At 53.5% G+C, this 26,205-nt stretch overlaps 2 protein-coding genes across 5 annotated transcripts in view; one reads left to right on the top strand and one right to left on the bottom strand.

Annotated features, from left to right (window-relative positions):
- ZSWIM9 (zinc finger SWIM-type containing 9) lies at positions 1-24,978 on the bottom strand. The gene is made up of 4 exons (XM_070633114.1): positions 24,850-24,978; positions 23,471-23,746; positions 15,581-15,893; positions 1-2,988 (listed from the first exon to the last, which is right to left on the bottom strand). Exons 2-4 carry the CDS (start codon positions 23,734-23,736, stop codon positions 799-801), a joined length of 2,769 nt encoding a protein of 922 aa, XP_070489215.1. The 5' UTR covers positions 23,737-23,746; positions 24,850-24,978; the 3' UTR covers positions 1-798.
- The window catches only part of LIG1 (DNA ligase 1), a 49,422-nt gene continuing 48,119 nt past the window's right edge, over positions 24,903-26,205 (top strand). For 3 of the 4 annotated variants that reach the window (XR_011543848.1, XR_011543847.1, XM_070633107.1), the window contains exon 1: positions 24,908-25,320. Coding sequence is in view for 2 of the 4 variants with exons in the window: in XM_070633107.1 (XP_070489208.1) it covers positions 24,919-25,320 (402 nt within the window). In the remaining 2 variants the exon portion in view is untranslated. Of the gene's footprint in view, positions 25,321-26,205 lie in introns of all 4 variants that reach the window. The other variant, XM_070633108.1, reaches the window with a different exon arrangement.

The raw sequence follows: 26,205 nt of genomic DNA, 5'->3' as shown, positions 1-26,205 counted from the left end.
GAAACCAAAATAATACTGTTTTATTCCAATCGTGAAGCACAGTAGTCCAAACGGTTCCCCTCCCCTAGTGGAGACCCTCCAGCCCATCCCCCCAGACTCCCAGCACGCCCTTATTCTCTCCTCCGGGGAAGACCAACCAGAAGGCGAAGGGGACCCAGGCCTGCAGGCTTTGGAGAAATAGCAAAAGCACCCGCGTCTCCTTCCTTCTCTGCCCATCTCCCCTACCTCCCCTTTGTCCTTCTCCTTCCTTTCTTCTCTCTCCTCTCCTGCCTCCCTCTGCTTGTCTGCATTCTTCTCCATTTCTCTGCCGCTTCTCCCATCCTCTCTCCTCCGCTACGGTCTTTTCTCCCTCCCTCTCCTTTATTTGTCTCCTCTCTTTCTCCGCTGCTTTATTCCCTTCACCCCCTGCACTCCCTGGACTGACCAGCCTTCTCCTGCCAGGCTCTCCCCGTAGCCTGCTGTCCTCCCCTCCCCCAGCTTGGTCCCTTTCCTCCTTCCGCCCTGGCCTGACCCTGTCTACACCTCTCATCACACACTTCCACCACGGAGGGAAGCCCTCAGAATCCACCCTGGCCACCACCATCTTCCACACTTGTGGCTCCCGGACCTCAGAGAGCACAGTGTCGGCTTCCCCTCGGACCCAGACAGGCAAACTGCCAAGATGAGGTCCCTGGATGAGCCAGGAGGTGGCCGGAGGGACTGGGGTGGCCTCCTTGGCCTCAGCCCTGTTATCTTTGGGATCGAAGAATGCCCTCCCGCCCTCCCAGTGCAGGGTGGCGGGCAGCGGGGTGGGAAGAGTCAGGGCTCTGGGGCTCTGCCCCAGCAATCCCTGAGCAGGTCCATGTGGAATAAGGCTGCCCCGGTGAGGAGTCGCGCGGCGAAGAGGTGGCGGCAGGGCAGACGTCGGGCCGCGTGGATGGAGCAGCTGCAGCGCGTGAGCGCCCCGTCCAGGAAGAAGTCCGAGGTGCCATCCTTAAGGGCAAAGCCAGCTCCAGTCCAGTGGAAACCCCGCGTCCCGTGCTGCCTGGCAAAGGCCAGCTCCTCGGCCACCAAGTCTGCCAGCTCTGGCCCGCAAGCTGCCCGGAACTTGGCCAGCGGCTCCCAGTCCATGTCCTCCTCTCCCGAGGGGCAGCGAGGCCTCTTTGGTTCCCGCGGGCCTTCTCCTTCGCCTCCTTCCTGCAGGCTCTCCCCCGCCGTCAGGTACACTCTCCTTGTCACCGCCCATTCGACATCACCCTCAAACACAGTCTTCACGGCGGGGCCGCACGTGACGCCATTCCCCAGCCCCAGACACCTCCCTCCCGTGTCCCCACACTCCATCCCTTGCCCTCCTCGGCTCCTGGGGCCCCCAGACTGGGCTCCCCCTCCATCCCCATTCTCCAGGCCTGTCACCCTTGTGTCCCCCAGCTGGACCAGAACTACATCCTCCAAGTCCTTTCTTCTTTTGACCCCCAACCTCACTCCTCTCTCTTCTCGGATCTCTGGCCCTCTCTGCCCCTCATCTCCCCACTGGGGCCCCCTTTGGTCTCCGTTCTCAGGGACCAATTCCAGCGGCTTCTCCAAATGGACCCCCTTCCAGTTTCGCACCTCCAGCCCCCTTCCCGTCTCTGTTTCCAAAGGAAGCCCCTTCCAGTCTCTGGTTCTCAGTCCACTCGCCCTTTCATCGTGCAACTGGCCCTCCCTCCAGGTGTTCCCATCAAGACTTCTGGCCATCTCATAATCACACTGGGTGCCCCTCTGCTCCGTGGTCTCTAGCACCCTAATCCTTTGATCCTCCAACTGGGCCATCCTCCAGGTGTACCCTTCCAGTCCCCTGAGCCCCTGGTCCTCCAAATGGGCACCCCTCCAGACGTAACCTTCCAGACCCCAATCTTTCTCACCCTCCAGTGGGGCCCCCCTCCAGTCTCTGATCTCTGGCCCCAACAAGTGCTCCTTCTCCAAGTGGGACCCTCTCCAGACACTCCCTTCCAGTCCCCTCACCTTCCGGTTCTCCGACTGGACCCCTCTCCAATCTCGAATTTGCAATCCTCTCCCCTTCTCACTCTCTAACTGAGCCCCTCCCCGGTCTCTGGTTTCCAGTCCTCTGACCCACTCTTTCTCCAACTGTGCTCCTCTCCAAATGTTTCCTTCTTTCGGGGCCCCTGCCCAGTCCCCGCTCTCCAGGCCCTTCACCCTCTCGTTCTCCACCTGGGCTCCCCTTCCCGGCTCGCCTTCCAGCCAAAGACCCCCACCGTCTAGGCCATCGGGCGCCGCCTCCCCGGCCGCGTCGGCCCACTGCATGGCCACCAGGTCGCGAAGGCATTGCGCCACGCTGCGCGAGGGGCTGAGGCGGCGCAGCAGACGCCGGCGGTGGCCCCGCACCAGGGCGCACGCGTCCAGGTCGCGGGCCGCCTCGAAGGCGCGGAAGCGCACCCACATGTCGCGGCGCGGTGCCCAGTTGCGCTCGAAGTAGTCGACGAAGGCGGCCGGGCCGTGGGCGCGCAGCTCGGCCAGCGCCTCGGCGTAGGCGGCGGGTGACGACGCGCCGGCCAGGCGGCACAGGCGCGGCCACAGGCCCGGGTCCTCGCGGCCGGCGCCGCCCAGCTCCTGCGCCTTGCTGAAGAGCGTCTCGAGGCCCTGCGCGCGGCAGATCTGCACGCGCGCCCCCGGCAGCAGCTGGCGCACGGCGGGCAGCTGCGCCGCCACCTCGGGCCCGGCGGTGAGGCAGCGCACGCGGCCCTTGACGTCGGGCGCGCTCTGCAGCAGCGAGGCCAGCGCGAAGCGCAGCAGGCTCGGCGTCCCCGGGCGCGCCACGCAGCAGGCGGCCTGGCGCGCGCGGCCCGCGCCGTCCACGCACAGCACGGCCAGCAGGTCGAGCGCGCCCTGCAGCCCCGGCAGCCGGTCCACCAGGAGCATGCGCGGGAAGCGCCGCAGCAGCGCCCGCGTGCGCGACGTCAGGAAGAACACGGTCTCCACCACCGCCTGGTCCTCCACGAACACGAGCTTCACCTGCGGGCGGGGGAGGCAGGCGGGGAAGGAGGTCAGGGGACGCCGGGGTCACCTCGCCCTGCTCCCTGACCTCGGTTTCCCCCTCTGGAGAAAGTGGAAGCCATCCATTCGTGCGTGCAAGCGTTGATTCTTTTGAACGGCAGGAGGCAGTGCAGGGGAATGGTTAAAAACGCGGGCTCCGGAGGCGGAGGCGCATGGCCTTGGTTTGAGATCTGGGCATTACCATCTAAATAGCTGATGTGAGTTTTGCACACCAGACAGGCTTTCTGAGCCTGACTTTACCTACTGGGAAGTGGGTATTGATGCCTGCACGGGCTGAGAGGCAGTCTGGGGCAAGAGTTCTCAAAGTGTGGGCCCCGGACCAGCAGCATCAGCATCACCTGCTGCGACCTTGACAGAAATGCATATTCTCAGGCCCACCCCCGACCTGCTGAGTCAGAAACTCTGGGGGCGGGGCCCAGCGATCTGTTTTGACAAGCCCTCCAGGGGATCCCCACTCCTGCTCAAGGCTGAGAGCCACCGGGCTGGTAGCAAAGCTCACAGACCGTGGCGCCAGATTGCCCAGGTTTGAGTCTAGGCCCCGCCACTTCCTAACCTTGTGACTTAATCTCTGTGTGCCTCAGTTTCCTCCTTAACCTCCCTGTTTCCCCTTCTAGGAACTGAAAATTTATTCCTTTATGCACGGAGAGTCAGGTTCAGCATAGCGTCTGGGGCCCCACTGCTTGGGCTGAGGCCCTGGAGTCCCCACTTCCCGGCTGTGTGGCTTCTGGCAACTTCCCTGACCTCCATCTCCTTTGTAAAATGATGGTGAGAGTATCTCTGTGATGGGATGGACGAAATGACTTGAAGCATTTAGAACATAGCCTGGCACAAATAATATTACAGTCATTCAACCATCCTCATTCAACAAATAGTAAGTGCTGTCAAAATGATCGTTATTACTATAATTATCATGCCAGCTCAAAAACCACGTCCTCACGAAGGGCTTCCCTGGGCATCCCATCTAAACAAACAGCCCAGCTCTTTCTAGGTGCTGGGGGTCATGGCACTTAGCCCCTGAAGCATATCATGTCTTTATTTGCTGATTTCCTGATTGCCTGTTTACCCTCCCTAAGATGTATGCCCCACAAGGTCAGGGATGTTTTGCATCCCTGATGCTGTGAATGGCACCTGGCCTGGGGCAATAGCTCCATACAGCCTGAATAAGTGACTGAATGAAGGCGCTAGTGGGCGCGATATCCACTGGCCACATGTCTGGAGTGGAAGTTCTGGAAAGAGTCTAGTTTTGAATCCTGGCTTTGCCTCTTACTAGCTGTGGGACCCCGGGCAAGCGACTTCCCCTTGCTGAGCCTCACTTTCTTTGTCTGCAAAAATGGGGGTAATAAATCTGTTTAATAGGGTCGTGGTGAGGCTAAAATGAGATCATTTGTATCCAAAGCTTGGAATGACGCCTGGTAGGTATCGAATACGCACTTATTATTACTGTCTTACTTGAGCTCCCCGCAGCATTCAGCTCAGTGACCCTGCCTCCTTTCCGGAACACAGGTCTCTCTTGGCTTCTGTCCCCCTAAAAACTCCTGGCTTTCCTCCTTCCTCCCAGCGTCTCGTCTGCAGTCTCCTTTGCTTGCCCCTCCTCTTCTGCTCCGCGTCTGAATGTTGCCGGGCCGCAGAGCCCGACCCGGCCCTCTCCTCTCCTCTTTCCTACCTCTAGGCTCTGCCAAGGTGATCTCATTCAGCCACACGGTCTTCCTCATCTCTAAGCTCATAACTCCCAGTTCTGTATCTCCAGCCTCCAGACCCACCTACCGAGCTGCCTCTGCAGCAACAGGCCCCCCTTGGACGGCTCATGTGTCCCCTGAGACTAGCGGCAGGAAGCCACACTTGATTCTCGCTTTCCCCAACCTGCCCCTCCTCGGTCGGCACCATCTCCATCAATGGCTCCACCATCCACTCCATTGCTCCAGCCCAGACACTCTGGGCTGGGTCCTGGCGTCTCTCTTCACTCTCCACGTGCAGTCCATCCCTGCGTCCTAAAAGCGACCTTCAGAATGAGTCCAGGACCTGATGACTTCTCCCCATCCCCACGGCCACCGTCCTGCTTGGAGCCACCACCATCTCCCACTTGGTTTATCGTAGCTGCCTCCTCATTGGGCTCCCTGTCTCCACCTGAGCTCCCTGTCTGTCCCCTGCATGGCCTCCAGAGGCCATTTGCAAAACTCCAATCAAATCGCTCCCTCCTCTGCTTGGAAACCTTTCCCAGGACTTCCCATCACACTTCAGGTAAAACCAGGAGCTCACCCCTCGCTGTGGGCTGGGTGATGAGGCCCTTGGACCTCATTTTCCACCCCTCTGGTCCAGTGGCCTCAGCCACTGCAGTCTCATTATTATGGCACAGAAGCCACTTTAGCAGGGCAGGGAGATGAGTGGCTATGAGCTAAGGCCCCCTCCACCAGGCAGACAGTCAGGGCTCCTACAGCCAGTCCCTGTCAGAGCTGACTCGCAGCTGCAGAACCAGGATTTGAAAACATTTTAAGCACAGATCTCTCCACAAACCGTTCTGCCAGAATGTGACCTCATCCTACAAGACCAGTTAAAAAGCACTGCGTAGTTCTCAGCTTTCAAGGAAAAAAAAAAGTCTAATAGATTCCAAAGAAAAGAAGGAAACTGCTTTCCTACCCCTGAAATCATACATTCAGCATCTTAAATAGTGTTGGAATTCAATAAATTTTATTTTAAAAGCCTATCAAGCTTACTGCTGAATTAGTTACTACACCACCATAATTGTTTTCAACCATTATTAATTTTCACACTTACTATTACTTTATGATTTATCTCAGCAGATGTTTCCATCTAGAACTGCTCTGTCTGATACTGTAGTCACTAGCCATATGTAGCTAGTTAAATTTAAATTAAGATTTTAAAATATATAAAAATTCAGTTCCTCAGTCACACTTGTCATATTTCAAGTGCTCCATTGCCACACGAGGCTAGTGGCACAGATATAGGACATTTCCGTCATCACAGAAAGTTCTAGCACTGGTCTAGAAACTAACATAAAGATAAAAGCCATAATAGGTATAATGGGTTAAAAAAAATTACCTGTTTCCATAGTATTAATTAAGTTCTTATCTTTTTCTCCTTGGGAGTCAGGAATAAGAGAAAAGCAAATATAGCAAAATGTATTTGCCTTGAGACTTTTCCAGAGCTGGCGAGTATGTACTTGACTAATAAGAAGCTGACTTCCATTCTTCTTCTTTTTTTTTTTTAAGGAAGAGTGGCCCTGAGCTAACATCTGTTGCCAATCTTCCATTATTTTTCCCCCCAAAGCCCCAGTGCATAGTTGTGTATCCTAACTGTAGGTCCTTCTGGCTCTTCTATGTGGGATGCTGCCATAGCATGGCTTGATGAGTGCTGTGCAGGTCTGCACCCAGGATCAGAACCGGTGAACCCCTGGCTGCCAAAGTGGAGCATGTGAACTTAACCATTCAGCCATGGAGCCGGCCCCCTGACTTCCATTTCTGAAGATTCAACTCAGATTTCTGATCTTGGGTTTTCTTTTGTGGAAATTAATACAGGAAACCCTTACTAAATTTGATTTGGGAAGGCCTGTAGGGGGAGCTCTCAGGCCCTATCACACATCATCAGTTACACCACACAGGAAGAGACAGAGCTTGCATCTTGGCCAGGAGGTAAAACTACTTTACTACTGAAGGAAGATTTCTCTCCCCAACTGGCAACAGTCCAGCCAATGAGAAACACCACAGCTCAGCCAATGAGAAACTCCACAGCTCAGCCAATGAGAAATGCCGCAGCTCAGCCAATAAGAAATGCCACAGCTCAGCCAATAAGAAATGCCACAGCTCAGCCAATGAGAAATGCCACAGCTCAGCCAGTGAGAAACACCACAGCTTAGCCAATGAGAAACACCGCAGCTCAGCCAATAAGAAATGCTGCAGCTCAGCCAATGAGAAACCCCACAGCTCAGCCAATGAGAAATGCCACAGCTCAGCCAATGAGAAACCCCGATGCTCAGCCAATGAGAAACACCACAGCTCAGCCAATGAGAAACACCACAGCTCAGCCAATGAGAAACCCACAGCTCAGCCAATGAGAAGCTGTTGTGGCCCTGAACTGTCACTTTTCCCCAGTGGACTTCCCTTTAGAGCAGCCCCTCCTGCTCCCCCTTTTTCTCTATAAAAGCAGCTCTCCTCCTTTGTTCTCTGGATTTGCCTGTGGTTTGCCATAGCATCGCATCCCGAATTGTGATTCTTTCGGCTATTCCAAAATAAACTCATTTTGAGGCTTTTCAAGTCAGTACTTTCTAAAGAGGGCACACAAGCTTTTCTTGCATAGCTATTTGTTCATTAAACAGCATTTATTGAGCACCTATTGTGTACCTGGCACTGTGCTAGGCCTTGAGGAGAGAGAAGGGACTGACTGAGGCAGGCCCAAGTCCCGCCCTGTTGGACTGGCCAAATCTGCGTGAGCAACAGCACAACCAGTGTTGCTTTCAGCTGGAAGGCCCACCCAACGGTTAGACAGTTAAAGTTCCTGGTCCCTGGAGCCAGACTGCAGGGATCCAAATCCAGGTTCTTCAAGTTACTAGCTGTGTGAATTTACACACCAGCTGTGTGACTTAGGGAAAGTGTGTGAACTTCTCTGTGCCTCAGCTGTTCCCATCTGCAAAGATGGGGAGCATAACTGTAAAGTCGCTATGAGGATTAAATGGGTTAATCTACATGAAACATGTAGAACAATGCCTGGCATGAAGTCAGTGTTTATTGAGCATCAGCTGTTGGTATTATTCTTATTACCTGAGTGTGGGGGGCATGCTAAAGAGAAAGGCTGATACTGAGGTTGGTGTGGGGCCCTCTGGCTGAGTGAGGGTCATTGCTGAGAGAGAACCATTATTTTCCCTATAAGGCAGATATGGAAACTGAGGCTGAAAGATTCCAGGTGTGCAGTAAAGGATTAATTCAGCAGGTCTGGGTTGTCCAAACCATGCACATTCCAAAGAAAGGACTGGCTCTTGCCTGGCTCCCAGGAGATAGCCTCTAAGCCGTTGGCATGGCCTGCATGATAAGAGTGACTTGTTTTACCTGGGACCCTGGGCCATACCTGATAGTCTATGCTAACAATGTGATTTAAGTGGGCCTTGGGTCACTCAGCATCAGCTTGACCTCCAGAGGGGCTGGACTAAGGTCAGCCACACAGGCAGTCAGCCATGTCTACATAACGGAATCCCAATAAAAACCCTGGACACCGAGGCACAGGTGTGCTTCCCTGGTGGACAGTACCCCAAGCTTGTTGTCACACACCCCTGCTGGGAGAATTAAGTGCTGTCCGTACAACCCCACTGGGAGAGAGAACTGGATGCCCACCTGGTCTCTCCTGGACTCTGCCCCCTGCACCCCTTCCCCTTGCTGATTCTCATCTGTATCCTTCCACTGTAATAAACTGCAGCTATCAGTATAAACATTTTTCTGAGTTCTGTGAGTCCTCATTGAACCTGAGGGTGGTCTTAGGGACCCCGACTACACCAGGGGAGTGACTTGCCCAAGGCCATGGAGCTGACAAATAGTGGGGCTGGGATCCAAGCCTAGGTCATTAAGAATGGTTGGAAAAAAAAGCAAGGAGTGAGGGGGAGATGGATGGGTGACACTTAAGGGGTGTGGTGACATTTGATGAAGATGGGGATACATAGGTGAGTGAATTTATCTACCAGATAGTCAGCCCTGGTGGTCTAGTGGTTAAAACTTGACACTCTCACCACTGAGGTCTGAGTTTGTTTCCCGGTCAGGGGACCACACCACCCATCTGTGGGTGTCACACGGTGGTGGCTGCATGTGGCTGTGATGCTTAAAGCTATGATTTCAAATACCAGCAGGGTCCCCCATGGTGACAGGTTTCAGCAGAGCTTCCAGGCTAGACAGACTAGGAAGAAGGACCTGGCCACCCACTTCTGAAAAAATTGGCCCTGAAAACCCCACGAATGGCAGCGGAGCACTGTCTGATAGAGCGCCGGAAGGGGAGACGGTGGTGCAGAAAGACCCGGCCGGGCTCCACTCTGCTGTAGGCAGCGTCACTAGGAGTCGGAATCAACTCAATGGCCCTGACAACAAAAATCTATCAAATATTTACTGAACAAATCTGATGTGCCAAGTTCTGGTTCAGGCATTGACGAGGGCCAGTAAGACACACTCTAGAGTGGGCAGAGACAGCCTGCAAACCAGAGATGAATAAATATACACAAGATGATTTCAGGCCTGTAAAGTGCTGAGGAGAACTAACCTCACCCAGGAAGCAGTGTCTCTGTGCCAGGCACAGTGCCAAGGCGTTAACTCTTTCAATCCTCATGACAATCCTGTGTGGCAGGTACTATTATCATCATCCTCATTTTTCAGATGGGGAAACCAAGGCACAGAGAGGTTCAGTCGCTTGCCCAGAGTCACACAGGTAGTAAGGGGCAGAGCTAGGATTTGACCTCAGGCAGCTTGGACCCAGGGTCTGTGCTGCAGACCACCGTGCCCCACGGCCTTCACAAAAAGACTGCACAGGGCTGACTGAGAGGCTCCTGGCTCACACGGGAGATGGTGCAGCCCTGAGAGCAGATCTGAGGACCTGAATGAGCGCAGGTGTCATCTCAGACACATAAATTGGTGGCACCAGGATGCGTCGCCCACAGATGGCAGACTGCGCAGTGTGAGCATCAGAAACCACACCACTTAACACTCCCCACCCACATCCCTTCCTATATGTGAGCACACAGCCTCCTTTTCACGTGTTCAGAACGACACTATTCTCCAGACGGCCCTGAAGAAAACACTGAAGGAATAAAAATAACACCTAAGTAGCTAAAACACATAAGCCTTCCTACTTTCTGGGCATTGTTTTTTTTTTTTGGGGGGGAGGAAGATTGGCCCTGAGCTAACATCCGTGCCAATCTTCCTCTATTTTGTATGTGGGACGCCGCCACAGCATGGCTTGATGAGCGGTGTGTAGGTCCACACCCAGGATCTGAACCTGCAAACCCCAGGCCGTCAAAGCGGAGGGTGTGAACTTAACCACTACACCACCGGGCCGGCCCCTGGGCACTGTTCTTTACACACACATCTGATCCTCTCACAGAAACCCTAACTACCCTATGAGCTAGTATCTACTATTATCTCCATTCTACAGATGAACAAACTAAGGCTCAGAGAAGTTAAGTAACTGGTTCACAACTAGAATGTCTATAAAGCTTTTCGCGTATGACGATATAAATAAAACCAAGTTCTAGTTTTACTCTATCATCTCAAAAATGGCTCGTCTGATGTAAAAAGAGGCTAGGTGGCACAGAGAAGATCCTCTCTGGGAGCCAGGAAGCGATAGAGAGGTTGCGACTGAGCTGCGAGAGGCCCGTGTGACCACAGAGCAGGAGAAACACAAGCCCCCGATCCGGGCAGGGCGCGGGCAGACCTCGGTGAAACAGCCCCCTCCAAGCCTGCGGTCATCCTTTGCTGTGCACCAGGGAATCATGGCTCTCCTCAGTGCTGGGCACCGGGCAAGACTGCGCCTCTCTGCCCCCTGCAGTCAGGCAGGGTCATACGACTCGCTTCGGCCAACGATGTGCAGGTGCAAAGAACCTGACCTGGCGTGTCACTCACGGCCAGAAGCTGTAACAGCTCTTCCTGACAGATGCGATAATTATCCTGGGATGCACCTCCCATCTTCCCGGGTCCCTGAGTGGCTCGGATGAGCGGTGCTTCCCCCAACAACATACGGTGGGTAAGGACGGTGAGCAAGAAGTCAGCTTCAATGAGGTAAGCCACTGGGATCGGAGGGCTGGTCGTTACTATGGCAAACCCCAGGCCATCCTGACCGACACAGACCCGGTCCTTTTTTTTTTTTAAATGCTGTTTTTCTTTTTCTAAAGATGATGCTATCTGGGAAGATTTTTTGCTTTTTTCCTTTTTTTTTCCTTTGGCTCCAGAGCCCTTTTTTTTGTTTTGTTTTCTCCCTAAAGCCCCAGTGCATAGTTGTATATCCTAGTTGCAGGTTACTTTACTTCTTCTATGTGGGACACTGTCTCAGCGTGGCCTGATGAGTAGTGCTAGGTCCACGCCCAAGATCCGAACCGGCGAACCCTGGGCTGCCGAAGATGAGTATGTGAACTTTTTTTTTGAGGAAGAGTAGCCCTGAGCTAACATCTGCCGCCAATCCTCCTCTTTTTGCTGAGGAAGACTGGCCCTGAGCTAACATCCGTGCCCATCTTCCTCTACTTTATATGTGGGACGCCTGCCACAGCATGGTGTGCCAAGTGGTGCCGTGTCTAGCCTTGTGCATAAGTCATTCCGCACCTGTGCCACCACCTCTACGGGATAAATTCCCAGCAGTGGGAGAAGGAGTCAAAGGGTGAGGGCTCTGGACATTTTGACAGATAATGCCAAATTGTCTTGGGCTGAGATTGTGCCAGTTCACCACTTCATATTCCTAAAAATAGCCCTCTCAGGGGACAACCCTGTGGTGTAGTGGTTAAGTTCAGCACGCTCCACTTCGGCGGCCTGGGTTTGTGGATTTGGATCCCGGGCATGGACCTACACCACTCGTCAGTCATGGTATGGTGGTGACCTGCATACAAAGCAGAGGACGATTGGCACAGATGTTAGCTGAGGGTGAATTTTACTCAGCCAAAAAAAAAAAAAAAAAAAAAATCCATAAGTAGCACTCTCAGATCAATGTTCCCCTTTCTCATAAGGCAAAGAATCCATGTAAGAGAAGGCTGTAAAATTTCTGGGCAAGGTCCATCTCTGCCCCAAGAGCCAGCTTGCTTACAGGTTACTGTGGAGCCTGACACAAATGAGGTAATAGAGACGTGATTGGACACATCAGCCCTTCATCACTGCCTCAGGGCAGATTATAAAAGGTCTTAACACCTCCCTGATTGAAGCAGTCACTCAGTCTTGTCCATAAACTGTGGCTATGGCTTTTGGCTACACTCTTCTTGTCAGATTCCCTTCCAAGACCAAGTGAGCTACCTCAACTCAGGGGTTCCCAAGCATTCAGCTTTTCAAAACAATCCCTCCTTCAGGAGACTGCTGGAAGCAGAGAGAATAATATCTGGTTGTTGCTTAACCTAGTCTTGGGATGAGAAAAAAGAATTCTTTATTATCTTAAATATTAATAATACACAACTCTTTCAATATATCTCTTAAGGGGCTGGCCTGGTGGCATAGTGGTTAAGTTAGAATGTTCCACTTAAGTGGCCCAGGGTTCACTGTTTGGGATCCTGGGCGTGGACCTCCACACCCCTCATCAAGCCATGCTGAGGTGGTGTCCTGCATAGAACTAGAATGAGCTACAACTAGGATATACAACTACGTACTGGGGCTTTGGGGAAGAAAAAAAAAGAGAGGGGCTGGCCCCATGGCCGAGTGGTTAAGTTCGTGTGCTCCGCTGCAGGCGGCCCAGTGTTTTGTTGGTTCGAATCCTGGGCACGGACATGGCACTGCTCACCAAACCACACTGAGGCAGCGTCCCACATGCCACAACTAGAAGGACCCACAGTGAAGAATATACAACTATGTACCGGGGGGCTTTGGGGAGAAAAAGGAAAAAAATAAAATCTTTAAAAAAAAAAAAAGAGAAAGATTGGCAACAAATGTTAGCTCAGGGCCAATCTTCTTCACCAAAAAAAAAAGAAAGAAAGAAAGAAAGAAAAGAAAGCCACTTAAATTTGGGTGCCTTAAAGGAAAAAAAAAAAAAAATATATATATATATATATCTTTTAAGCCAAAAACGCCAGGTGAAACTTCCAAGTAAAGGCGATCGACTGAACACATCCCACTAATTTCAGTCTTTCCCGAACCTCAAGTATATCTATAGAGAAGGGTTCATTTTTGTTTTTTTTTTTTAAATACAGAGGCAATAGGAAGGGAGACAACAGGACGCAGACCTCGGAAGCTGGAAAGCAGATGGACAAGCTGACCACTACCCCTCAAAAAACAAACAAACAAAAAAACCACACAGGATTCCTAAGCCAGCAATTGGGAAATGCTGAGGACCCCAAAAAGAAGTGGCAGCACCGGGCCGTGTGGGGAGGTTAAAAGAAAGCGGAGGGCTGCTTAAGAAGTAGGTCTCACAAGCTCATGAGTCCCGTCGCCCCCAGGCGTCTGGCGGTTTATTCCACGGAGAGGGCAAAGCAGAAAGGTGTGCCGGCCCTGGGGGCATCGGACCCATCTGATGGGGAGGCGGGTCCGGTGCATCTCGCTGACCGAATGCCAGCTCCCTAGCCCTCCCCCCGCCGACGTGGCTCCCCAAACCTGGCAGCCTGGCCTCTCTACTCGCCAGCCAGGTCGGGGTTTTCTCAGGGGGATTTGACCGGCCCCAGAGGAAGAAGGAAAGACGCTGACACTTGGCACACCCCAACATATAAGGCAAGATGCAAAAAAGTGTGCAGCATAGGTTACCTTGCCGGGGGAGGGGTAAGGGGAAATAAGGTTAAAAATGAACACATGCAAATTTATCTGTGTACGTATAGAGCTGTGCCGGTCAATCTAGAAGCCACATGGGGCTGCTTAAATGTCAATTAATGAAATTGAATTAAAAATTCAGTTCCTCCTTCATACTAGCCACATTTCAAGCGCTCGATAGCGACATGGGCCCTGGGGCTGGCATACTGGACAGCGCAGGCAATGATCATTTTTGAGGAGGACTGGCAGCAGATGTTAGCTCAGGGCTAATCTTCCTCAAAAAAAAAAAAAAAAGAAATATTTTTTAAAAGGAGTAACCCTCTCACTGGTCTGTCTCTTGGTTTCCTAGAACTTCTTTCTCATTTCTTAGGTGGTCAAGGGTCAGCCGGTGATGCAGCAGTCAAGTTTGGTGTGCTCTTCGGCGGCCCGGGGTTCGTAACTTCGGATCCCGGGTATGGACCTATGCACTGCTCATCAGCCATGCTGTGGTGGTGTCCCCCATACAAAATAGAGGAAGATGGGCACAGATGTTAGCTCAGGGCCAGTCTTCCTCAAGCAAAAAAAAAAAAAAAAGTATTCAGGTGGCCAAAGTGCAGACCTGGGAGCCAGCCTCAGTTTAAGTTAGATTTCATTACAGCCTCCAAACCAGAATTACACAGCCACTCCCTTGACACTGAAGGCTTTCCTTTACGATGGGCAGCTTCTCACAGAGGTAACCCTACTTGGGGTGCTCCCGGGGGGGGGCACTGGATAACAGGGAACAGCACAGCAAGGACCAGGGGGGTGCATGTGTGTGCACTCCCATTTTACAGAGCAGCAAGCTGAGCGGGGTGGGGCGCTCAACCCTCCAGAGCCTAGAACTGACGGGGAGGGGCCAGAGCCTCATCTCCAAACTGGGGAAGAGCAGAGCAGTGAAGACCAGGGCCCTGGGCCCAGACTCTGTGGCTCTGGAGTCCAGCTCTGTCATTAAGCAGCTGTGTGTCCCCGGGCCAGTTACTTGACCTTTCTGTGCTTCAGTTTCCTTGTCTGTAAAATGGAGGTGAGAATGGGGGACTCCTTCCTCATGGTGCTCTGCTGAGATTTATATAAATCATAAGAGCTAAAGCACTTAGGGTAGTTCCTGGCCCAGAGTGAGGGCTTGATAAACGTTAGCTAAAATTATTATCAATATTACGTGTGGACAGAGGCCTGTGTTTGGGTGGGTGGCTTGAAAGAGGGCTGGTCCCCGGGCATGAGATGGAGATGGAGATGGGGAGAGTGCTCTGGACCTGATTCTGGACAGTGGGTTCACGCCTTATCTGCACCTGAGTTGGACCTCTTCTATGCATGAGAAAAAAGCATAGAAATCAATTTATTTTCTTCCTTCCTCCCTTCCTCCCTCCCTCCCTTCACCCCTCCCTCCCTTCCTTCTCCACTCCGGCCCTGAAGTTGGATCAGAGCAGCAGAAAGATCCCTCACAGAGGCAGCATTCTGGCTGTTCCTCCAACACATGGAGGCTGCTGCAGCCTCTGAGCCTTTGCATTGTCTGTTCCCTCTGCCTTACATTCGCTTCCCTGTGAAGGCAGAATGGGGGTCCCCTCCCTCCATTCTGTCCCCTCTACTTCACCATCACTTCCTCAGAGTGGCCTCCCCAGACCACTCAAACTAAAACAGCACCCTCCCAACTGCCCCTGTCCAGCCCTCACCCATCCTCCTTTACCCGGCTGCTCACCCCAGCAGCCTTATGGACGGGAGGACCCTCCCTTCTCATTCTTGATCTGGAAGTGGAGGGGGGGTTTCGGGGGTGTTTTCACTTTGTGCACACTCATCAAACGACACGCTTATCGTTTGTGCATCCACGCGTGGCCGGGGGCTGCGGTAGCGGGCAGCGCGGGACCACAGGGCATTTGCACGAGCACAGGAGGTTCTCGGGGACTCTCTGCACCAGGCCTGCCCGCTCTCTGAGCGCAGGGCCGCGTGGGTCTCGCAGGCTGCACCCCCCCACCCCAACGCCTCCATCAGGACTTCCTGAGTGAACGCACGGAGGAAGGAAGGCCAGGGGTGAATGGATGCTGAGTGGGGCGGATGCACGAATGAATAAATGACCCCCACGCGAGTCTTGCGGGTGCCCCCCCACCCGCCTGCCTCTCCCCAGCCCCCACCTTGGCCTCGGGGTCGGTGCGGAAGAGCCCCTCGAGCACGTGCAGGGCGTCCAGGACCCCGTGGTCGCGGCCCTTGCAGTAGGACAGCAGGCGGCGCACGTCGGCGGGGGCCACGAACTGCTTGGAGATCTTGTTGGTCGTGCGCACCGGCAGGCAGGCGTTGGCCAGCAGGTGGCCCGGCCGGAAGTAGTAGGCGAACTCGAGTGGACACGCCGGGTGCGAGTGGGTCAGCTGGCACTCCGTCACCACCAGGCGGTCCCGCAGCGGGCTCAGCTTGACGATGATGAAGGCCGGGCAGCCGGGCTGGGGGGGCCTGCGGGAGGAAGCACCAGGGCCCCCGTCACACCACCCTGCTGCCCTCTGCTTCCTTCTCTCTCCTTTTGATGATTACTTTTAGAAAATTAAGAATTGTTTCAAGCGTAGAGGAGAGGAGAGGGCCTGAAGGATAAGCCAGCTGTGTGACCTTGGGAGAGTCACTTAAGGTCTCTGTGCCTCAGTTTCCTCACAGCGTAAAAGGGAGGTGATAATCATAATACTGTTCTCACAGGGTTGTTGAAGAGGATTCAAAGAGTTGATATATGGAAAGCACTTAAAAGCAGCGTCCAGAATATGGTGAATGCTATGTGTTTGCTGTCATTCTGGACATGCTACCCCCCGCTCCGTCAAAAGTGAATGAATGTTGTATTATATTTACTGCAAACAATTTTAAGAACAAAACATTTCAGATACTCCTGTATCCACTTCTGATGTCACAAGTTGAGGCCCTCTGTGAGCCCTGCCCCAGCAAATTCCCCTCCGTGCCTTTGTCCCCAAAGGTAGCTAGCACCCAAACTGAGTATTCAGCACTCCTGCATAGGTTTTTCTGCACCCATAAACAATGGAAGGTAGGGTTCTGTGTTTTAAAACTTTGCATACAAGGAAAAGTGCTCAAACTCATTAGTCATCAAGAGAATACAAATTAAGGGGCAGCCCCGAGGCGGAGTGGTTAAGTTCACATGCTCTGCTTCAGTGGCTTGGGGTTTGCCGGTTCGGATCCTGGGTGTGGACCTAGCACCACTCCTCAAGCCATGCTGTGGCAGCATCCCACACAGAAGAACCAGAAGGACTCACAACTAGGATATACAACTATGTACTGGGGCTTGGGGAGGGAAAAAAAAAAGAGGAAGACTGGCAACAGATGTTAGCTCAGGGCCAATCTTCCTCACCAAAAAAAAGCATACCTTAAAAAAAAAGGGGGGCCAGTCCAGTGGCATAGCAGTTAAGTTCACATGCTCCGCTTTGGTGGCCCGGGGTTCACCGGTTCAGATCACAGGTGTGGACCTATGCATTGCTTTTTAAGCCATGCTGTGGCAGGCGTCCCATATATATAGTAGACGAAGATGGGCATGGATGGTAGCTCAGGGCCAATCTTCCTCAGCAAAAAGAGGAGGATTAGCAGTGGATGTTAGCTCAGGGCTAATCTTCCTCAAAAAACAAAACAAAACAAAACAAAGAGAGTACAAATTAAAACCCTAAGAAAATGCTGCTACCCGACCAGGATGACCAAAAAGAGAGACTGATAACATTGAGTGTTGCTGAGGACGTGGAGCAACTGGAACTCTCATCCATCATCGACGGGAGTGTGAAATGGTACAATCACTTTTGGAAAACGGCGTGGCAGTATCTACTAGAGCTGATCACGTGCTTCCACTGTGAACAGCAATCTCACTCCAGATAAACGCCTGCCCGTGGGCCCCAGAGGGTGTGTACTAGGATATTCACGGCAGCACCATTCGCATCAGCCAAACACGTGAAACAACCCAAATATCCAGCCACAGAGGAGGAGAATAAGTTGTGACACATTCCTAAAATAAGATACCAATCAACAACAAGAATGAACAAACCATCACCATCCCCGACAACGGGGATGGATCTCACAAACCTGCTGTGCGAAGGAGGCCAGACGCAAAAGAGGACCCACCACACGATTCCCCTTTGTAGGAAGTTCAACCACAGGACAGAGCTGACCTCTGCTGTCCAGAGACTGGACAGTGGTTACCCTAGAGTGGCTAATTCTGTGGGGGGCACATGGCAGCTTCCTGGCACTGGACATCTTCTGTGTCTCGTTCTGCGTGCTGGTTACATGTGCATTTTATTTTGGGAAAATTCATCAAGTTGCACACGTATGATGTGTGCACTTTTCTGAATGTGGTTGCATTTTTTTAAAAGCTGACTTAGGAAACTTTTGTTTTCTAGCATATGGTGGGCGGAATAACGCTCCCCTCTTCCCAAAGATGTCACACCCTAGCTGCTGGAGCTGTGCAAATGTTGCCGTAAGGGGCAAAAGGGACTTTGTAGATATGATTAAATTAAGGATCTTGTGATGAGAGGATGCTGGAGTCTCCAGGTGGGCCCAGTGCAATCAGGGGTCCTTACATGGGGAAGAGGGAATCAGAGACAGAGAGTGAAAGACGCACGCTGCCGGCTTTGAAGATGGAGAAAGAGGCTGCAAGCCAAGGAATGTGGGTGGCTTCTAGAAGCTGGAAGAGGCAAGGAAATAGTTTGTTCCCTGGAGCCTCCAGAAGGAACACAGCCCTGCAGACACCTTGATTTTAGCCCAGTGAGACCCGTGTTGGACTTCTGACTGTCAGAGCTGTAAGATAATACGTTTGTGTTGTTTTAAGCCATTAGGTTTGTAGTAATTTGTTACAGCAGCAACAGGAAGCTAACACAGTACAAGCATCACACTCTGTATATCCGTTTGCCATTTGCTGTTTCACTCATCAGCTTTTCAAGACTTCTCTGTTTCATTCCTTTTATCTGCTGCCTAATATTCCACTCCATGATTCTGCCAACTGTTCTGTTGTCTCCACTTCTCCCTTCCCACCCACAGCGCTTCAGTGAACACTCTCTTAGTCTGTCTAGATCAGTGGTTCTCAAACTGTGGAGCACAGCCCACCACCTAAATCAACTTAGAGAGCTACATCCAGCACTGTGAAAAATGAACGAGAATATGGGGGGAACATCAGAGTGTATTTCCCTGATAATAATATTGAAATTGACATGCTTTCTGAAAGGGGGTTCCGTGTTTCTCCACGGGGCAGGGGCGGGGGAGGCTGATATCAGCATTTTTGCTGGGAGGTTTTATGTTTACAGAGCCGAGATTGGCAAACTCTCTCTGCACAGGGCCAGCAAGTGGATATATTCTGTTCCTGTATTGTGAACACAGCCATAGATGATAGGACAAGGAATGGACGTGGCTGTGTTGCAATAAAACTTTATTGACAAACATGGGCTGCAGGTTAGATCTGGCCCAAGGGCCTCCTAGTTTGCGGCCCCTTCTGAGAGACTGTCCAGGGCCTGGCACGTAGTTTAGATCCCAAGAACTAAATGCCAACAGCACACCCCAAAAAATACTTTTCTCCCCCATGCAAGAGGTAAAGTAAAACCCAGGAGGCTGCCGGATTTTAAAAGTCTACATAAAGAGTTTGAGACTTTTTGCCTTATTTAAAGCAACAAAAATAATGCAAATTTAGCAAAATCGTAAGCGTACAAACCATCATAAATAAAATACCAACATACAGCCACCTCGGTGGTATCGGGTGGAACTAAAAGAGATTACCAACACGCAGCCATTTTTGATCCACCAACATGGCAAGTTCACGGGGTTCCACCCAACGCATCTCCCTGGAAGAGCCCAGAGGCTTTTGTGGAACTCTCTGGTCTGCCTTCATTTAATTGGGTGTTTCAGCCCCTAGCACGAGCCCCCACTCAGGGGAGGTCACTTCTTCTGCGAAGCCGTCCATCTTGCCAGAGAATAGCCCACCCTCTCTGTGGGGTCCCAGGATCTCACATAACCATCTATTGCGGCCTCAACACCCCATTTTTGTAATTTGTCTCCACCTAGCTGGGGGAAAAAATGCCACCCGCCTCTAAATGTGAACTCCACGTGGGCGGGGAATTTTTGTCTGTTTTGCTTACTGCTGTATCCCCAGCACCCAGAACAGCCCCTGGCCCTTAGGAGGTGTCCTGTAAATATATGACACATATGAATGACTGAATCCCCCTTGTATGTTCTGCAGGCCCCCAGGAACACCACTCACACCGTCAAAACCACCCATTGCCAAGTCCTGCTCATCATGCCTTCTCAATTCTCCAAAGCATCCACGCTTTTCCATTCCCACTGTCACCAACCTACTATAAGTTCTTTCCTTCTTCGTGAAACATCCTTCTCCCTTCTCACCTAGTGAACTCCTACTCATCCTTCACAACCCAGAGCCAGTGTCACCTCCTCCGGGAAGCCTTCCCTGGCTATCCCCAGGCTAGGGCAGATCTCCTCACATTGGGGTGATGATTTGATGGATGCCCATCTGTAATGTATGCTCCTCACTGAATGGGGTGCTCCCCCACTGAAACCCCAGCATCTAGAACACATTCACCCTGCACACAGAAGGTGCTCGAAACAAACCTCTTGGATGAATGGACAAACAGCATGGCACCCAGGACCAAAAAAATCTCTAGGGTGCAGGCCCATTCAGCTCTCATATTAATAATCCATGAATGAAATAAAGGTGAGGGGAAGGAGAGGGAAAGAGAGAGAGACAGGAGGAAGACAAGAAGGAGGAGACAGGATGGTAATTAAAAGCATGGGCTCTGTGATCAACCTGTGTGGGTTCAATTCTTGGTTTTCCCTCTTAGTAGCTGTATTACCTTGGGGAAGTCCTTTAACCTCTCTGTGTCTCAGTTTTCTCATCTGGAAATTGGGGCTAATGATAATACTGACCTCACAGATTTGTTGAGAGAACTAAATAGGAGGATTAAATGATGTTAAGTGGTCATGAAGGGACTGGTGCACAGTAAACAGTTAATAAAAAAGCAGCTGTTATTTTCAAAACATCTTTTCTCTTCTAAAAGTACCATTGCTTTGGAGCTGGCCTGGTGGCATAGTGGTTAAGTTTGGTGCTCTGCTTTGGCAGCTATACACAACTCATTGGCCACGCTGTGGTGGCGTCCCACATACAAAATAGAGGAAGACTGGAAGAGATGTTAACTCAGGGCCAATCTTCCTCAAGCAAAAAGAGGGAGATTTGCAACAGATGTTAGCTCAGGGCCAATCTTTCTCACCAAAAAAAAAAAAAAAAAAGTAGTACCATCGCTTTGATTTATTTTGCACTCCACTCACATAGTTCTTCTTATCTTTCAGATTCTCAAGGTTTTTGTGTTTTCAAAGGCTGCTGTGTATTGGGAAAGGTTGAGTAATCCTGTTCTAGAGATGGACATGCTGAGAAAGAGGCTCAGGAGATGGAGTGGAAGAGAAACTGGAGCTGGAGAGGGGAAGATGCAGCGATGGTGACCGGGAGGAGGTCACTGTGCAACCTCGGGAATGGGGGAAGGAGTAGCTGAGAAGAAAGCCTGTATGTGTGTTCTCCGGACCCTCGGTCGCAGCCTCCTCCCTGGCCTCTTGCCTCTCTCCTCCAGTCCATCCCTGACTCGGCCCCAGAGGGACCTTCCTACACCCAGAGCTGACCCTGCTCAGAGCCCTCCCGGGGCTCCCCAGTACCCCCAGGATAAAGTCCCAGCCCCTGGACCCAGCCCTGCAGGTCCAGACCTTGCCACCACGGCAGCCACATCTCCCGCCTTTGCTCACACACTACACTCCCGCTTAGGACCCTGGCCATGGGCTGTCCCTGGGCTATGACACCGGCAAGGCCCTGCCTGAGCAGCTGGGGAGACAGAGGGGCTCAGAAGTGATGGGCCCCAAGTCATCATCCCTGAACCAGCCCACCAACCACCCCCACTCCTGGACCATCCCACGGTCTCCCCAGTCACCAGGCCCGAGCCCAGGGCACTGTGCTCGTCCCCTCCACAGCCTGTCAATCCCCAGCCTCGGCCCTCCTGCCCCCTGGCTCCCTGATATTTGCAGAGTATTTGGGACATTGCCTGCACATAGCTAGTGCCACATATCTGTTAAGTCCCGTACTGTACATACACAGATACATAAACAAAATCCTTCAAGGTTCCGCTCACTGGTCAGCTCTTCCAGGAAGCCTTCCAGAACCACCCTGTAAGCTCTCAGATGGAGCTGACCGCTCCTCTCTTATCCTCCTCAACCTCTCTCTCACTATCGTGGGCCACTATTTCCATTTTTTTTTTTTTTTCTGTCTTTGTCTCCTCTATTAGGTTCTGAGCAGCTCAATGGCAGAGACCGTCTCTGGGTTCCAAACGCCCAGTGAAGAGCATGCACACAGCAGTTGCTCAACTTTGAATCAGGTCCTGTTAATACAGAGAGATTCCAGATCGGGCCCAAGCTTTTTGCAAGCTCTAACGTTCTCGATTTCTCTGGGATGATGTGTGTTTGACGCTGTTCTGCTTCCAGATCTCCAAGTCTCTGTTTCTAGAATAAGCAGTGAGTAAACTGCCAAGAATAGTAAGCTCACCACAAATGTTTAAATAACTACGGGGGAGAGTCACTGTTAAGAGAGAGCTCACTCTGTGCTGGACGCTCTTCTGAATGATTTGCGTGGATGAGTTCATTTCATCCTCACAAAACCTGTGAGATAGGTACTATCGCTTCTCCCATTTTCCAAGTGAGGAAACTGAGGCTCAGAAAGGTGAAGTCACATGCTCAGTGTCACCGGATAATCGGCAGTGGAGCCGTGGTCTGCACCCAGGCTGCTGGCTCCTGAGCCTGTGCTCTTGACTCCTGCCACAGCTGCCATTTGCCCAGCCACCCCGTGTCCCAGGCATCAGGTAAGCACCTTTCCGTGCATGGTCTCACGGTAAACTTGCAACAGCCCCACGTCAGAGAAGAGAAAACTGAGGCTTGGAGATGTGAGGTCTGTTGCCCAAAGCCACCCACCCAGGAAGTGGTGGAGCGCATCTCAAGCAGCCTGAAGGCAGAGTCTGTGTTTCTTAAGCACTTCGCTCTCCTCTGTGGCTCCCCAACCAAGGGTCTCAAACTCAGGCACGTAAGGGGGCCAGGCAGGCAAAACAAGGAAGTGGCAGTGCTAAGGATGAGGTGGCAGAGAGCAGCGGGGTCTGGGGCAAACCTGAGTGCCAATGTGTGGTCTAAATGTGGCGGCCGACTGCCACACGGGGAACGTGGCCTCAGCCTGCTCCAAGGGAAGTTGGAAACCCAGTGTTGTATGGGGAATGTTCCTGGTTTAAAATTGGGGTCCATTTAAACACCACTGGCCACCTGGGTGTGTCTCTTAGCTCTGTTTTGGATGCCTTACTTGCCCCTCATTGTATCATTACGGTTGGAGGGAACTATCTGTGAGCTTGTTCATATAACATCAGTCTTCCTATCCAGTCTGAAAGTTCCAGAAGCGGAGGGAGTTTGTGTCTTTCTCAAGGACACCCCCACCCCCACCCCTGGCCGCCTGTGAAATATCCCCAGCCCCCAGCATGGGACCTGGCCCTCTATTTACTGAACGGATCTTTTTCTCTTTGTCCTGTGGCTTTCTCTGCAGCTCAGTCTCTATCTCTGATCTCTTTGTAAGTCTCCAAAACCTGGCGCTCACCTGATTTTCTGGCTCTGTCAGGTGTCTCTGGCTCCGTGTCTCCCTGTTTCTGAATTTTCCCTCTTTTTTTTTTTTTTTTCAGTCTTGGGTATGTGTGTCTATCCCACTCTCTGCCTCTCTACGGATCTCTATTAAAGTCTGAAAGTGGAGCCCACCCCGTCACTCACTGTGTGTGTGCCTTTGTCCCTCCAGCTCCCTGGCCCTGTCTCTCTCTCAGTAAGGCTCCCTCGTTGATTCTCTCTGCCTCTCTGCAAGGTGTTATCTAGCTGCTTTAGTCTGCATCCCTCCCTCCCAGTTTCTGGATGAGGGCTCTCTGCTTCCCCCTCCCCCTTGCTCCCCGCCCCCCCACTCCCCAGCACCCAGCAGGGCGGCGGCTGGGCTCACGCACCCCACGGCGGGCCGGCTGGGCGCGCGCACGTCCTTGCACACCAGCCGCACGTAGCTGTACTTGAGCACGTCGATGAGCGTGTAGAGCGGGGGCGCGCTGGCCCAGCGGCAGCGTGCCAGGTGCATGGAGCTCTTGACGAAGAACAGCGCCAGCCGCTGCTGGCACCACGCATCGAAGAAGCGGCTGAACTCGGCCCACGAGAAGAAGGCCCGCTCCCGCAGCTCCTGCTCCTCCTGCCCCGCCGCCGTGCCGGGTGGGGGCTCCATCCTGGGGCGCCTGAGTGGAAGTAGTGGGGGACACGTGGATATCAGACCCATCTCCAACCGAGGGTATAGCACTTTCTCCACTCTCGGCCTGCCTCTTTGGTGCTGGTGTCTTTATGCAAGTGGGGCCTGGGGTGGGATGCACCTGGTTAATCACTAGATATGTGCTACCACCCCATCTTTGGCCTGCTCCCACCCCCTGCATTATTCCTGGGATAGTTGGAGCCTGATATCCTGATCCCTAATTCCAACTCTGGTCCCCTCTTCCATAGATGTGACCCCCTAAATACAGTGGGGGGTCCCTCTCTCAAAATATGACCCTTAAGCTCAGTTGTGGACACTTCCTCAAACGTGTTCCCAACTTTCAGCTAAGACCTCCTCCCCCTCCAGATGTGTTTCCTACAGTTGGCAGTAACCTCTAGGGCCGCCATTCATCTGGAACTCCTCCTTCTACGTCTGTACACTTGGCTGTAACCCGTATCCAGCTGTGCCTCCCTCTAAAGATGCTCTATATCCATAGGTGCTCCCTACATCCAGTCATGGACCCCTCACCCCCAGTCATATTCTTCATGCACCTGTGGCTCCCTCCTCCTCAGATGTGTCTCCAATATGCAGCTCTTTTCCCTCCCCCAGATGTGACCCCTATAGGTCGCCACATCCAGCTGTGGCCCCTGCTTCCCAGAGATGCTCCCATACCCAGACGTCCTCCCCACATCCCGTATGGACCCTTCACTTATAGATAGTGTGCCCCATTCACTTGTGGCCAATTCTCAGAAGTGTCACCAACATTCTTCTGTGGTCCCCTCCTGCCCAGACGCGCCGCCCAGTTCAGCTGTGGCCCCCTCCTGCCATCTACAGCTGTCATCTTTCTCAGATGTGCGTTCTCGCCCTAGACATGGCCCCTGGTCCTCAGACGGGCTTCATCACCCCAGATGCTCCCCCCACCCCCGTCCAGCTGCGCCTCCCTCCTCGTGCAGTCCCACTCAGCCGGCTCCCGCCTCCCCAACCCCTCCCAACCCTGACCGCCGCGGCCCCTCCCATCCCTGCTGTCCCACCCAGCTGTGCCTCTCCCCTCCCCCAGATGTGCACCCTTCCCGCCCCTCCCCACTCACCTACCCGCCCCGGAGCGGCGTCCACCTCCCACAATGCCCCGCGCTGAGGCCCAGCCCGGCCCTCGCTCCCGGGATGCCCCGCGCGGCCTCCCGCCTCTCTTCCCGCCGTTCCTCGCGCAGCGGTTTCCACCGAATCTCCCTCTTTCCCCGCCAGTCACTCCTCGGACGCGCAGCCACACCCGCTCAACGAGAGCGAGGGAAGGCTCGGGACCGTTTCCCAGCGTGCTCTGCGGGAGGGCTCGCCCCACTTCACCCCTTTCCAGGCAGCCTCCCGAGGGGGAGACTACAACTCCCAGCGTCCTCCCTGCGGCGGCGGCGGCGCGGACGACGCCCGGGCCCCGCCCCTCGGCCCCGCCCCGCCCCCGCCCGCCGAAGTCTGCGCGCGAATTCAGTGGCGCGAATTTGGGGCCGCAGTCGAGCGCCGAGTGGTTCCGGGTGTGGCGCCCAGGACAGCGGCGCGCGGAGCCGGCGCGAGGCAAGTGGGGCCGCCCGCGCGGGCCTGGGGGGCGGCGCGCGTGTCGTACGCTCGGGGCCCATGGCTCCGCCGGGTCTGTCGGCTGCAGAGGAGCGGACGTAGGGAATGCTGAGACGGCCGAGAGCGCGGTCGGGAGGGGAGAGCGCCAGCAATGGGCCGCTGGGTGGGGCGGGGGAGTCCGCCGGAGGGAGAGGGCCAGGTAGAGGGTGGACGAGGGCGGACGAGGGCCGAAGGCGGTAGGACCGGATACGTTTTGAGAGGCCTGGAGGGGCGGGGCCTCCGGAAGGGGCGTGGCCATGAAGATAATGGGCGGGACTATCAGGAAGTTGGAAGGGCTGGGGGCGGGGCCTCTTGGAAGGGGGCGTGACCATAGAGGCATGAGGGGCGGTCTGGGAAAGGCTGTGGATGGGCGGGGTTATGTGGAAATTGGAAGGGCTGGGGGGCGGGGCCTCCTGGAAGGGGGCGTGGCCATGGAGGGATGAGGGGCGGTCAGGGAAAGGCTGTGGATGGGCGGGGCTATCCGGATATTGGAAGGGCTGGGGGCGGAGCCATAGAGGGATGAAGGGCGGTCAGGGAAAGGCTATGGATGGGCGGGGCTATCCGGATATTGGAGGGGTTGGGGGAAGCGGGGCCACCTGGAAGGGGTGGGGCCATAGAGGGATGAAGAGCGGTCAGGGAAAGGCTGTGGATGGGCGGGGCTATCCGGATATTGGAAGGACTGGGGGCGGGGCCATAGAGGGATGAAGGGCGGTCAGGGAAAGGCTATGGATGGGCGGGGCTATCCGGATATTGGAGGGGTTGGGGGAAGCGGGGCCACCTGGAAGGGGTGGGGCCATAGAGGGATGAAGAGCGGTCAGGGAAAGGCTGTGGATGGGCGGGGCTATC

This window comes from Equus przewalskii, chromosome 9 (assembly GCF_037783145.1).
Source record: "Equus przewalskii isolate Varuska chromosome 9, EquPr2, whole genome shotgun sequence".
Taxonomy (NCBI): Eukaryota; Metazoa; Chordata; class Mammalia; order Perissodactyla; family Equidae; genus Equus; species Equus przewalskii.
Note: the sequence above shows the minus strand (reverse complement) of the source record. Positions and strands in the feature narration are given on the sequence as shown.

Excerpts from the sequence above, each read along its gene's own strand:
- ZSWIM9 (XM_070633114.1), bottom strand. The coding sequence starts at position 23,736 with ATGGAGCCCCCACCCGGCACGGCGGCGGGGCAGGAGGAGCAGGAGCTG. Across the intron at positions 15,894-23,470 it reads CCCAGCCGGCCCGCCGTGGG|GCCCCCCCAGCCCGGCTGCC; the intron begins GTGCGTGAGCCC and ends TTCCTCCCGCAG. Across the intron at positions 2,989-15,580 it reads GCACCGACCCCGAGGCCAAG|GTGAAGCTCGTGTTCGTGGA; the intron begins GTGGGGGCTGGG and ends CCCCGCCCGCAG.